This window comes from Ornithodoros turicata, chromosome 1 (assembly GCF_037126465.1).
Source record: "Ornithodoros turicata isolate Travis chromosome 1, ASM3712646v1, whole genome shotgun sequence".
NCBI classification, from domain to species: Eukaryota; Metazoa; Arthropoda; class Arachnida; order Ixodida; family Argasidae; genus Ornithodoros; species Ornithodoros turicata.
This window is the reverse complement of record NC_088201.1, coordinates 31,121,565-31,134,490: the sequence shown is the minus strand read 5'-3', so window position 1 is coordinate 31,134,490 and position 12,926 is coordinate 31,121,565. Positions and strand designations below refer to the sequence as shown.

At 45.8% G+C, this 12,926-nt stretch overlaps 2 protein-coding genes across 2 annotated transcripts in view; one reads left to right on the top strand and one right to left on the bottom strand.

Moving 5' to 3' along the window:
- LOC135377862 (eukaryotic translation initiation factor 2-alpha kinase 1-like) overlaps positions 1–4,922 on the bottom strand; it is a 30,292-nt gene extending 25,370 nt beyond the window's left edge. The window contains exon 1 of the mRNA XM_064610576.1: positions 4,030–4,922. Coding sequence (XP_064466646.1) covers positions 4,030–4,177 — 148 coding nt within the window. The 5' untranslated portion in view covers positions 4,178–4,922. The remainder of the gene's footprint in view (positions 1–4,029) is intronic.
- LOC135377865 (FAD synthase-like) lies at positions 1,450–11,723 on the top strand. The gene is made up of 3 exons (XM_064610583.1): positions 1,450–2,050; positions 3,604–3,867; positions 9,509–11,723. The coding sequence occupies exons 1-3, from the start codon at positions 1,461–1,463 to the stop codon at positions 9,654–9,656; spliced, it is 1,002 nt and encodes a 333-aa protein (XP_064466653.1). The 5' UTR covers positions 1,450–1,460; the 3' UTR covers positions 9,657–11,723.
- Positions 11,724–12,926: the final 1,203 nt, after the last annotated feature.

Genomic DNA, 12,926 nt, shown 5'->3' with positions numbered 1-12,926 from the left:
ATTTTCGCCTGTGGTGTTTCATCACCTGCCTTGATTCAGAAAGGATTACTCGAGACTGGACCTGAACCTGAACGAGGGTCCACCTGTAAATGTGCCGGGTATTCTTCGCTTCTTTTCTTAATTTGTAGCAACATACGAGTCCTTCCTTCAACCTGCTTCAACCCTTTTGATACAGGGCAGACTCCCAAAAGGCAGTCACAGGTACAAAATTGTGTCTGAGCCTTCGTGTAAGTCGTTCCTCTTCGTGTTCCCTCAAGCTCGGGGTTTTGTTAGTTTTGCTATATATGCTATAGAAAAAAAAAAAAAAAAAAGAACTATAAAATAAAACATAGCATCTTGTTCACGTTTTTAGGACGATTTTTCTCTGCTTATCAGTCTTTTGAGATTCAGGTTCAGTTGCGCCTAATCCCTTTTAAATCAGGGCAGATATCTTGCGATATCACAAGCAGGATGTTCCCAATGTAGTAGGCGGCGTAGTAGCACATCCGGTGGCTTTTCATTTTCGGTTTCGGTATCGCGAAACAGTATCCTGATGACATCCTCTGTCTTGCTCATTGGAGTGTCGGTTTGTTAATTTGTTAATAGTAAACCCTATCAACGCTGGTGGTGCTAATGTCGTGTCCGTCGTTCTCGTTGGGATGATTATACATCCACTTCTGCGGATGGGAAAACAACACCAGAACTATGAAAACCACGAAAACCTATTTCAAGTTGTACTTTAATGCTATGACGTCACTTTGCCTCACTTTCTGCTAATCTCGTCCACAATTCCATCTTGAACTTGTGTAGTGTACTCGTGGACTCTGTGTACTCGGTCAGGCTCGGTGGAGTGGCGTGTTTGGAAAACAAGTGTAGCAGGTGATGTCTGCTGCTTACGCAAATTGGTCGTTGTCCTCTGGCCTTGGTTAGCTTTTTCTCGTATGCGGCACGTGCGAAGCCGATTTGAATTTTAAAATTACGGAATCACACACATTTTCTGGACCACTGCTGCTGTTGTAGTCATCAGCAAGGAAACTCTGTCTGGCCGTGTTTTGGGGATACCAGTTGGCATATTTTGTGGAAACGTCTGCACGACATTGGAATAGAAGTTAAGAGGGTTAGCGTTGTTTCTGACTCAGTAGACGACGTTGCGGATCAGACTGCACAATGCTCATCAAAATACATAATTGTTTCTACATCCGGCGGTGTAGGACCCACTCACGATTACGTCACTTACGAAGGAATAGCCAAGACTTTCAATGAAGAGCTCATTTTCACCGAAGAGTTTTTTCGTGTGTTCGAAAACCACGGCTTGTCGCCGCCCTATCGGTCGGACCATGCCAGGAGGTTGGCAATCATTCCAAAGTCATCTTTGATCATCACTGTACCCTGTGAAAGTGAAGGTGGCTGTGCTTACCCGTTTGTTTCGTACAGGAATATTTGTGCTACCAGGGATTCCAAAATACTTTAAGGCCCAAAACATGCCAAATGTACTGCGAGGGATGTCAGGATTGAAGACCTTTCACGAAGTATGCCTCTATCTGAATTGTTCAGAATATCAAGTTGCCGACATTCTGAGAAAAGTGGTATCACACTTTAAAGATAGTGACAACTTTCAATTTGGGTCTTATCCAGAATTAAGAAATGAATTCTACAAATTAAAGTTAACTATACGGACTGATACAAAGGAGAGCCTTGATAAGGCTGAAGCTTATTTACGTTCCGTGCTCCCAATGAATTGTGTTACATATCCCTTTTCAACACGTGGAGAGGCAGCAGTGAATGCCCTTTATGCTCTAGCACATGATGCTAGCAAGTGTGTTGGGAAGCTTGTGTTCCAGGCAATCAAAGCGCTTGAAGAGTGTTTTGACCAGTACAGTCCATTCGATACTTTGGCACTTGCCTTCAATGGTGGGAAAGACTGCACGGCATTGCTGCACTTAACAACCTGTGTACTGCAAAAGTGGTGCAATAAGAACGACATCGAGATGCAGAAGCTGCACACTATTTACATTCGGTGTCCGGATGCATTTCCAGAAATAGAAAATTTTGTTGATCAGACTGTTGCAAGGTAAGTTCAAGGCCTTCACCCATTCACACTTAAGTGATTAGTACGTACATGGGTATGGTGTTGAGCAAAGTGACACGAATAAAGGATGGTGTCTATCAATGAAAAGCACACACACCAAAACAGTGGCATGTCTAAGGGAATGGTTTTCACTGTTATCCTTTGGAGTGCCTGTGTTGTCACCATATACAAGTTTAGCATCACGTAGTCATCTCAAGCTTGCCTGATATTCTTCTCCACGATGCACTCGATTACTCATAAAAGACTCTGGGCTTTTTCGTGTTGGTGCATGATACTGAAGCTTGCTTCAATACTATGAAATTTTGAACAGTTGTTCAATTTATCGCCTAACTACAAAAATGTTAGTTTCTTGCGTGTGGCTAAAGAAATATGTGTTGGAGCACTTAGTTGATAACAATGCAAGTTTCAATTTGATAAGCGAAACTACTGCTCAAGTTGGAAAAGTGGAACAATAGCACTCTCTTCATCTGTATTGTGTATTTGAAATGCTTTAGTGATGCTCTGTTTTCAGTCAAAGAAGCATTTCTCTGCACAGTACCTGTCAGTACAAATGGGGTACCACATGTACTATTACTAGACATTCAGTACAAATGAAATGACAAATACGTCACAGTTTAAGTCTGTGTGTGTATGTACAAATATCTCACAGTCACGGCCCGTTGTTAGAAGTTTGTCAGACCTCAGTTTAATCACTGTACCATTCATCAGTATAAGGACACGTGGATTGCTAGAGAAGCATTCATTTTCTGCCTAAATTTGCATGAAGCACGAGACATTAAATGCATTTGTTTTTGAGCATTCTGCATCTGGATGAACACAGGCTTGCAAAAAGAATGGTGAATATAGCATATGAAGCAGTGACTGTCATTCAGTAGTGTCAGATAGTTGAACAGCTTTTAATAAAGTCACTCAGTCATTGCTCAGCCAACGACATGAGTCATAGTGAACCCATTCAACCCCCACACCTAAGTCCATTCTGGGGACATTGACTTTGGCTAGTCTTTGGTGAGTGAGACTATCATGATCTCAGGCTCCAGGAGCAATGTTACCCTTACCATACTGAAGGGATTAAGGTGAAGGAATACAGGCTTCTCACAGTGGCAATAGATACATTTGTCAAGGCCCGGCCTATAAGTGTGTCAGCTCTAGAACCTTCTTGTGCTTCTTGTATGCAACTAGAAAAGCATGTAGAGTTAACTGCTGGTAGGAATGTCCTTGTGTTAAAATTACACAGGCTACATAAGTTAAATTTGTGCAAGATCATGCCTGAGGAGCGTCCTGACTGAAGATATCCAAAGCTTTTGTGCTGGATACATTGTACTAACATCTGCTGAGAAGGATGGAAAAGAGAAGGATAAACGTTTTTCTCTGAAAAAAAAAAAAAAAGTTACCATTCGTTACTGAAATTGACTGTATTCATCTGCTATGGAACAGTGTTAATTCAATATGTTGGAACATATGAAGCTAGGCTTAATATTTCAAGTTTTTCAGTTCACCACGACAAAACTCTCCTTATTTGTTTTAATTTACTACAGGTACAATCTGAACCTTCACTGCTACTCTGGCTCTCAGAAGGAATCTATGTGGCACGTGTGGTCTGAACTGCCTAATGTTCGTGCTGTGCTTATGGGAACACGACAGACAGACCCAAACTCTGAGAAGCTTTCCCTTTTTGCTGCCACGGACAAAGGCTGGCCTCCCCATATCCGGGTTAGCCCAATCCTCACCTGGACTTATCATGATATCTGGGAGTTTCTAAGGCATCTCAATGTGCCCTACTGCTCACTTTACGATCATGGGTATGTAGCTTGGATTTGCACATAGGGTTTCAGGAACCTGTGACATGGTTTGAAACACTCGGGCATGACAGTCACCATACTGAATGTTGCATGAACAAAACAAGCAGTAATTAGAGCGTTGAGACTAAATCTTAGTCAGAGGAGGGCTGGCAATTTGCTCACCTGGGCTTGCTGGGAAGCTCTGCCATTGCCAAACTTGCATGGACTGTTGGGCTAGTTGGTACATGACTTTTGAAGGACTTAGTGCAGAGAACACTTGAAGCAAGACAGAGAAGACACTAAGCACCTGTCTTGTGTATTTCTTCTTCATCTCGCGTCCAGTGTTTTGTTAGCGTGTTAGCGCAGCGGTCAAAGTACGCGCGCACGAGAGCGAGGAGGGCACGATACCCGAGACGGCCGAGACGGGCGGGGAAAACAGAGAGTTCCGTCGGAGGCATTCGACGCTACACCTTTGGCAATGTCAGACGTTTGTCTTACGTATTAAAGTTTCGTTTTTTTCTTCTTCCTATTTCCGATTCCGATTCCATTTTTATCCGACATGGCGACGAGGAAAACCGTATCGGCCACTGCCACCACCGCTACAACCGCTACCTCCACTACGACACCGCCTCTTCTGGAACCTTTTGGGGCCACACCCAACGCTAGCCCTAACGACCCCACCGTCATCAACATGCTGGCAACTGCATTGAGCTCGATCACCAAACTTCTCGAACAGCAACACGCAACCGCACTGCAGGTAACTACGATGCCAGACTTGACGTCTACGCTACCACTCTACTACGGGAACGACGCCGACTGTTTCAAAGACTGGCATTCCGCTGTGCAGTCCTTACGAGAGAGGTCCGGATGGAGCGACAACGCAACGCTCAGCTCTGCTATATCAAGACTTCGAGGACGCGCATTGGAATGGCATAAAACCGAGGGCACTAAGCTAACACAATGGAATGACTGGATCACCGCTCTCCAAAAAGAATTTGATATTCCCTTTTTGTTTCGCCAGTGGGTGAACCACGTCAACCTACGACGCCAACGCGAGAAGGAACCCCTTGTGGATTACATTTACGCCCGATTACAACGGATCAAGAAAGGAAAGTACCAACTCTCTGACCCTGACATAGTGGACTGGATTATCGACGGTGTTCTCGAACCAAGGCACAAACCTATGGTCTCTGCCTTTTACACGCTCCGGCAAGGTTCTGTGAACGACCTGGTACAGTACGCTCGGGAAATTGATCGCCAATCTACGGACACAGTGCACAAAACTCCCTCCACCGACCACTCCAAACAACGAACAGCGAAGACATTCACAACAAGCAGAAATGACCAAGAAGGAGTTCGGGACCAGAAACCTTCTGACGGCATGCGAAGCCAACCACCCGAAATACAAAGGAAGGCTAAACCTGCAACTGTTCCACCAGACATGTGTGCAAGGTGCTTCAATGTCGGACACCGCGCAAAGGACTGTTCTCTCCCTGACACGCGTACAGAAGAGGAAAAGGCCGAAGCTCAGCAACGTCGTCGGAGCCGTGACGGCCAGTTCCAAAGACAAACACCGCCTCTCACTGAAAACGCAATCAATAACGTTGTGTCCTCTTATCATGCACCTGCGCATGGCATTATACTTGTTCCAGCCAGTATAAATGGCATAGATGTCTTAGCACTATGGGACCCTGGCTCTGCTGCAACACTGCTATCTCACGACATCGCAAAGCTCCACAAAATTGACGTCATCCCTAACAAGACCGTCACGTTAAAGGGACCCTTTGGTGGAATCAACAGCCCTGTCGGCCTGGCCCAAGGGACCGTGTCAATTGGATCGGCAACAGCTACCGTCGAACTTCGAGTCGTCGACAGTTTGAACTACCCCCTTATTGTCGGCTTGGACTGGCGACGCGCAGTTCCTTTTGATTATATTGAGCGCTTTCACGGAAACGTACACACTCTCGAATGGATTCCGAAACCGAAACCAGCAGACATCGATACACCAGAAACCGCAAATCACTCGCCTGCTGTTGAGCTTGTAGAGTCCGAATCGTCTCAGCTCTCTGCTACTCCGCCACTGAGCGACCCCAAGGCTGCAAGCATCAGCCACACCACCGATACAGGCACTGAACCTGACGCTATCAACATCGGGGGATTCACAAAACTGATCATGGAAAACGACACAGGGCAAGCTCGCGACAGACCCATTCCAAGTCTTCCATCAAAAGATGATATAGCCAGCAAAATATCCTGTCTCCAGGGCTCACAAAACGTAACCGCAGAGGAGCTTGAGAGGCTAAAGAACGCATTGCTAACGAACTTGGAAGCGTTTACGCAACCGAGTACGGAACTTGGACTTTGCCCACACGTGGAACACACCATTGATCTACTTGATGACAAACCAGTACGCATGCAACCTTATTCTACCTCAGAGGTCAACCGGAAATTCATCAAGGAAGAGACTGCCAACTGGCTTCTCAAAGGCATCATAAGGCCGTCACGATCACCATATGCATCGCCGGTCATCGTGGTCGACCAGCCACACCACGTGTCCACACCCAAACGCCTCTGTGTTGACTACAGGTATCTCAACTCAAAGACGGTGAAGCATGCATACCCCATGCCCCGCGTTGAAACTGTACTCCGCAAGATAGCAGGATCTCGTTATATGACAAAACTGGATATCAAGAAGGCTTTCCTCAACATTCTGCTCAAGGAATCCGATAAGTCAAAGGCTGCATTCGTAACCGATAATGGACATTACGAGCCCAACCGTATGCTTTTCGGACTATGTAATGCGCCAGCAACGATGCAGAGTGTCATGAATGACGGCTTAAGACACCTTACGAGCACGGGACATGTTGAAGTTTACATTGACGACATCTGCATTTTCACTGATAACGTTGATCACCACATTGAGCTTGTCTCCGAAACGCTGCACACTCTTTGTGAACTTGGACTGCGAACTGACTTTACCAAGTGCATCTTTATGAGTTCCGCCATTCCATTTTTGGGTCTCATTGTTTCACCCGAGGGACTTTCTATCGATCCTCAACGCACAGAAGCGATCGAAAGGTACCCTACACCACGTAACAAGACGGAACTTCGGTCGTTCCTGGGACTAACATCGTACTATAGAAAGTACATCAAGGATTATTCGAAGATTGCCCGTCCTCTTACCGACTTGACAAAGAAGGACGCACAGTTCGTATGGACTAGCGCCTGCGAAACCGCAATGACCACGCTCAAACAATGTCTGATGCAAGCGCCCATACTTGCAACCTTCAATCCTGAGCTTCCCACAGAAGTCCATGTTGATGCATCACACCAAGCTTTTGGAGCTGTTTTGGTTCAGCGAGAGGGTAAAGTTGCCCGTATTGTAGAATACGCCAGCAAGAAGGTTCCTATATCGGACGAAAACAAGCATTCAACTGAACTTGAAGCCATCGCATTGCACTGGGCTGTGACTGACAAGTTCCACTGCTACCTTCAAGGACTGACACACTTCGATGTTTTCACCGACAACTGGGCCGTTACACATATTATGACGAAACAGACGCCACACAGACGCCTCGCACGACTTATGCTCGACCTGATGGAGTACAACTTCACCATCCGACACACACCCGGCAAGCAAAATACCGTTGCCGACACGTTGTCAAGAATACCCGACGAAGCAATCTCCTAGTTCTTCGTGCAGCGGACTCTCGCCTCAACGACGCACAAAGGCAGGATCCAGCACTTAAACCTATCATAGACGACCTCGAAACCTCTGACTGTCCATCTGCAGCGAAGGAACACTACTCCCTTGTAAACGGCACTCTTATGTCAATCTCTCCAAATGAGACACCTCGCATAATGCGCACCGTCATACCACGATCACTCAAGCACGCTGTCCTCAAATGCTACCACGACAAAGATGGCCACAGCGATGCTCCACGAACGCTTTCAAAAATTCAGCGAAGGTACTACTGGAAGACAATGTCGCAAGATACACACACATACGTGAAGGGATGCCCGAAGTGCCAGGAGTATAACCACGTGCCCGGTGTACAAACGCGCACATTGCAACCCCGAGCACCACCTACGACACCATTTGACCACGTCGCTATTGATCACGTTGGTCCAATAAACACGGAGGATCCGAACAAATATTTCATTACAGCTGTTGACCTTACCACGCGGTTCATTGTAACACGCGCTGTTCCCAGCAAATCCACTGAGCATTTCCTCACATTCTTTGAGGAGGACATTATTGATACGTACGGAACACCTCGAGTGGTCATCACAGACAACGACAAGGTGCTTATATCTGCAGCAGCAACACGATATTTCGCCGACCGATATATTGAACGACGGACCACCATACCTTACGCACCTGAGACTAATGGGCTTGTAGAAAGGGCCAACGGCAAAATCTTGCCAGTACTCCGGAAAAACATCGACGGTGACATCGATCACTGGAGCGCCTATCTCAAACGCTCAACATTCCAAGTGAACGTCACCGACCATGCAGGACTAAGAACATCGCCATTCCAGCTGCTCTTTAATTACTCACCCCGACGGCACATCGACAACGCACTTCAAGTCAGCCCCGACAATCTAGCCATCGACATTGAAGATGCGCGTAATGACGCACACGTCAGCCTTACGAAGTATTTACAAGCCATGAAAAAGAGTTTCGACTGTCGACACCGGACACCAACATACAAGATAGGAGACAAGATCCTCTTCTCCAACGGAATGAGAAACGGCAAGCTTGGAAGTCTCTATGAGGGACCCTACACAATAACGAATGACGAGGACAACGCTTACACGATTGAACGCTCGTTGCCGAATGGGCAAACTGAAAAGAAAATCGCCACTGCCATGCAAATCAAAGCCTACCGCGAACCTCATCACATGGAGCATGACTACGACCTCAGCGAGATATTTGACGAGTTTCCCTCGGACAGCCAACCCGACGAGGATCCATCAGCCCTGACCCCTGATATAGCAGAACCCGCTTCCTCGGAAGTACCGCTCAGAGCTCCCGTTGGAAGCCACAAACGCAGGAGATGCCCACCTCGATGGCTATTGGATTACGTCACCGGCGAAGATTGCGAGGACGCAATGTTTTACACCGGGGCCGTGTTAGCGTGTTAGCGCAGCGGTCAAAGTACGCGCGCACGAGAGCGAGGAGGGCACGATACCCGAGACGGCCGAGACGGGCGGGGAAAACAGAGAGTTCCGTCGGAGGCATTCGACGCTACACCTTTGGCAATGTCAGACGTTTGTCTTACGTATTAAAGTTTCGTTTTTTTCTTCTTCCTATTTCCGATTCCGATTCCATTTTTATCCGACAGTTTCCTGTGCTAAGTCCTTCAAAAGCATTGCCAAACCACTCATGAGTAAGCTGCCTTCTCACCAACACTTTGTTGTGTATCAAAATAACGATAATATATCATCCTATTGTATAAATGAACTTTGAATAACTTTGTTTATGCATTTTGTACCACCCTTACTTGGGCCTCTAGGAGGAGGCCAGTAGTATTTGTAAATAAATAAAATAAAAGTAAATTTTGGAACATTATATGGTCACAGTTGCTGTTGCAAGAAACATCTCAAACTGAAATTTTGGATCATGGAGAAGGTGCTTAGAAAATCAAATTCCTTGCAGTTATACTTCCCTGGGCAACAGAGTGAACACAAAACCAAACGTGTTCCTGCTTGATGTTGGTGAAGATGGGGAGGTGTACCTTCCAGCATATCTTCTGAATGATCCATCTGAAGAGCGGGGTGGCCGCATATCTACAGCACAGAATTAATGGTGAACGACGTTGTGGTAGAGAGGTTATAACAGTTTTGTGTAACCTCTCTGTCTGAAAGTGTCACTTCCAGAGTTGTACATTTCAGAAATGTGTATTGAAGTCAAATTATGCGTAGTTTGTAGTGCTTTGTACATATAAGTTTTTCAATGTGGTGATAGGACACACGTCTCCTAAAAGCTACAGTGGTGAGCATGATACTCTGAAATTGTATTGTAATATGCTACGTAAGTAGGTCAAGGGACTGTACATCTTAGCTTCTTCCTTTCCTCGTTTGTAAAGGCAGTGCCCTCATTGGTTGGGCTTCAAATAAGGGGAAAACAAGCTTGAGGTGTACCATGTACATTCCTGCATGTATTTAGCATCAGTGATAAAAGGAGACCAAGCCAACGAAGTGAGATAGCCAGAGAGTGGCCCATGTTTGAAGAGTTTCCCTCACGCTTGTCTAGTCATGTCACGTCACATGGCTTCTCTTCGGTCTACCTCCTGTCATGCGTGCACACACACACTGGTGCAGTGCATACTAGTACTTATGCTAAACAAGTAGGTTTTGACAGAAGTGACTGATACAGGAGCTTTTTATAAAGAGAATATATTGTGGCAACATACTGTTATACATGCTGAGAAACTCATTAGCATCATGGTCCTGGTGTCAGTGACGTCATCACTGGGAAAGTGGACACCAGAGAGTTCCTGTTTCATCTTTGGGAACACCAGATGAAAATCTGATTGGGCAAACTGGTGGACGTTTGGCAGCAGAAAAGCTGCAGGAGTGGATGGCAGCCATTGCCACAGCAGCAGAGAGTTAGGGCGTATTGTCCTGGTGGAACAGAACACTCCTTCAGAGCATACTGCGTTGTTTTTCCTTGATGGCGTCCAGTGAGCAATGAATCCAGGTTGCGTAGTACTCCCAAGTACTTCACCCAGTGATACAACATTATAGGCAATGAATCAAACCAGCTAGCCTTCAACAAACCAACATAATTAGTGCGGCGCAGCATGATCCCAGATATCTATGCCAGAAAATTCCAAATCAAACTCTAACTCAAAACTCCCAGGTACTTCCTGGTCCATCCTAGGGAAACAGATGAGCAGTATGCCTTCCGAATAACCGTGGCCAGGAGAAGGGGTGTTCACTGTTTGGACTGGGCCTTGCTCTCAAGTTGGAAGTGGTTGATCCAGGTTTTGTCCACAGTCACAAACCGGGTACAAAAGTTAACAGGATCAACCCTGAACAGCTGGAGATTATCCCTGGGTTTGTGTGTAGCACATACATTTTTGATCAGGCATGAGTAATCTGGGGACCCATCTGGCAGAGACCTTGTGCATGTCAAGATATTGGGGTCAAGATATGCTGAACAGTGCTTTTGGATATGCTTGTGACTTCAGCTGTGGTCCTTATTTCGTCTCAGCGATGTACAATGACCTTATCATGCACACAGTGGATGTTTTCTTGTATGGCCACTGCCAGGACTGGGGGTTGTGTGCAATGCTGTGATGCCCTCGCTTGGATTCTGCAGCCTGCTTCTTCACAGTGCTGTGGAATGGGGCATCCTTCCACAAAGTCTCCACCATGTCCTGGTGGATACATGCGGGAGTTAGGTCCTGCCGAGTCAAATATTTGATCACTGCACGTGCCTTCACTTTATCTATTTTACCTCAACTGTATGGCTCGCCATCTGGCAGCAGCTGCCACAGGACACAATTGTAGCACACATGCGCCATTTCTGGTGGTGCCAATCTTGAACAGTGCTCAAGTTTTGTGGCGGTGCATGCACTACTTCTGTGTCAGGCCGAGAACTTATGGAACTCCCCTCATAAGAGGAGAAAATACTGTGAGTGATTTTTGGAGGGATTGGCAATGTACAGGACAAAACTGCTCTGCCGTGGCTTAACTTTTTTATGTTTGGTTATGATAGATTTGTAACTCATCCAGTTTTTTCAGTGAAATCAATTTTACCTGGTATATTTCAAATTAATGGTTAATTGTTTTGAATTTTTTAGGTGAAATCAATTTCATCTGGCATATTTCAACTCAGCACAATAAATGTGATTTCACAAAATGCTCTTAACCTTTCTTCTAATGGCAGCAAAATAGAGGTTTCAGAAAACTGTAGCTTTTGTCAAACCCACACACAGATTGAGAAACCAAATCGATCAATTTCAATGAACTGCTAGTTGATCAGCTTAACAAAACAACAAACACATATTACTCACACAAGCCTTGACATCACACAAATGAAACAGAAGTGTAATCATAAACCAGGCAAGAAGCTTTTGACAAGAGCAGCATCAATCTACCACACAGTACACCAACCGCCTATTTAAATATAGCAGATACAGTGAAACACCGGGCTGATTGGTGTAGCTTCCCATGCAGGATTGACATGGGACAACAGAAATCAGTAGGAATTGTGTACAATTCGTTATGCCTGCGTACATGTGATCTTTCTACTCTATGGCACTTGAGTTGTACAAAGGACAAGGATTCAGTTACTTGGGTCTGTAACATGAAGCAGGGAAGTCTTCAGTTCAAAGGACAGCTTCAAACTATACTTCTGGACAGGCTAACTCCTAAATGTCAACTCCACCCACAAATCTAAGGCAGTCTGTGCCAGAGGCGGCGCATGACAGGTCCGAGTCACAGCATAGTCAGGGTGTCTACTGTAGCAAGCTGTAGCCTTCAAATTCCCTAACTTTTCCAGGTTTTCACTGACTATTTCAAGCGAATTTCCTGACCAAAACAAAAGAGAACTTTGTGACTGCTGCTACGTTTTGATACAGATCCTTCATAAAATAGATCATTTATTGAGAAATTAGTAAAACTGCTCTACTTTTCTGCCTCGGAGCTTGTCATATTGGAGAACTGCTACTTGCTGCAACGTTGCTGGGGCAGGGCCACTTGACCACTCATCAGCACTCGCGATTCACTGCGCATCGTGACGGCACTTGTGTGCGATTTTCCCTGACTTCAGCTTCGTTTTTGGCAAATTCCCTGATAATTCCCGGTTGTCCAGGTTGGTAGACACCCTGATAGTGCAACTGCATTCTTTAAATTGTTGCTTGTACACTGATGTTGCAAAAACACTCATTGGAGATGACATACATAGCACACATTTGCATGTTTTTACTGCAAATACGGTTCAGCATTTGCGTTTTCAAATCATGTAAGTTGACTGCCCCGTCTGCCTTGCATCCCCCATGTCCTCGTGTGCCCCCCTCTCAGTCTGTGGACTACACCCTCCGCTAGGGGAGATTACCACTGTGACT

Coding starts and splice junctions, on each gene's coding strand:
- LOC135377865 (XM_064610583.1), top strand. CDS start 1,461: ATGCCAAATGTACTGCGAGGGATGTCAGGATTGAAGACCTTTCACGAA. Junction 2,051..3,603: donor GTTGATCAGACTGTTGCAAG/GTAAGTTCAAGG, acceptor AATTTACTACAG/GTACAATCTGAACCTTCACT. Junction 3,868..9,508: donor TGCTCACTTTACGATCATGG/GTATGTAGCTTG, acceptor AATTCCTTGCAG/TTATACTTCCCTGGGCAACA.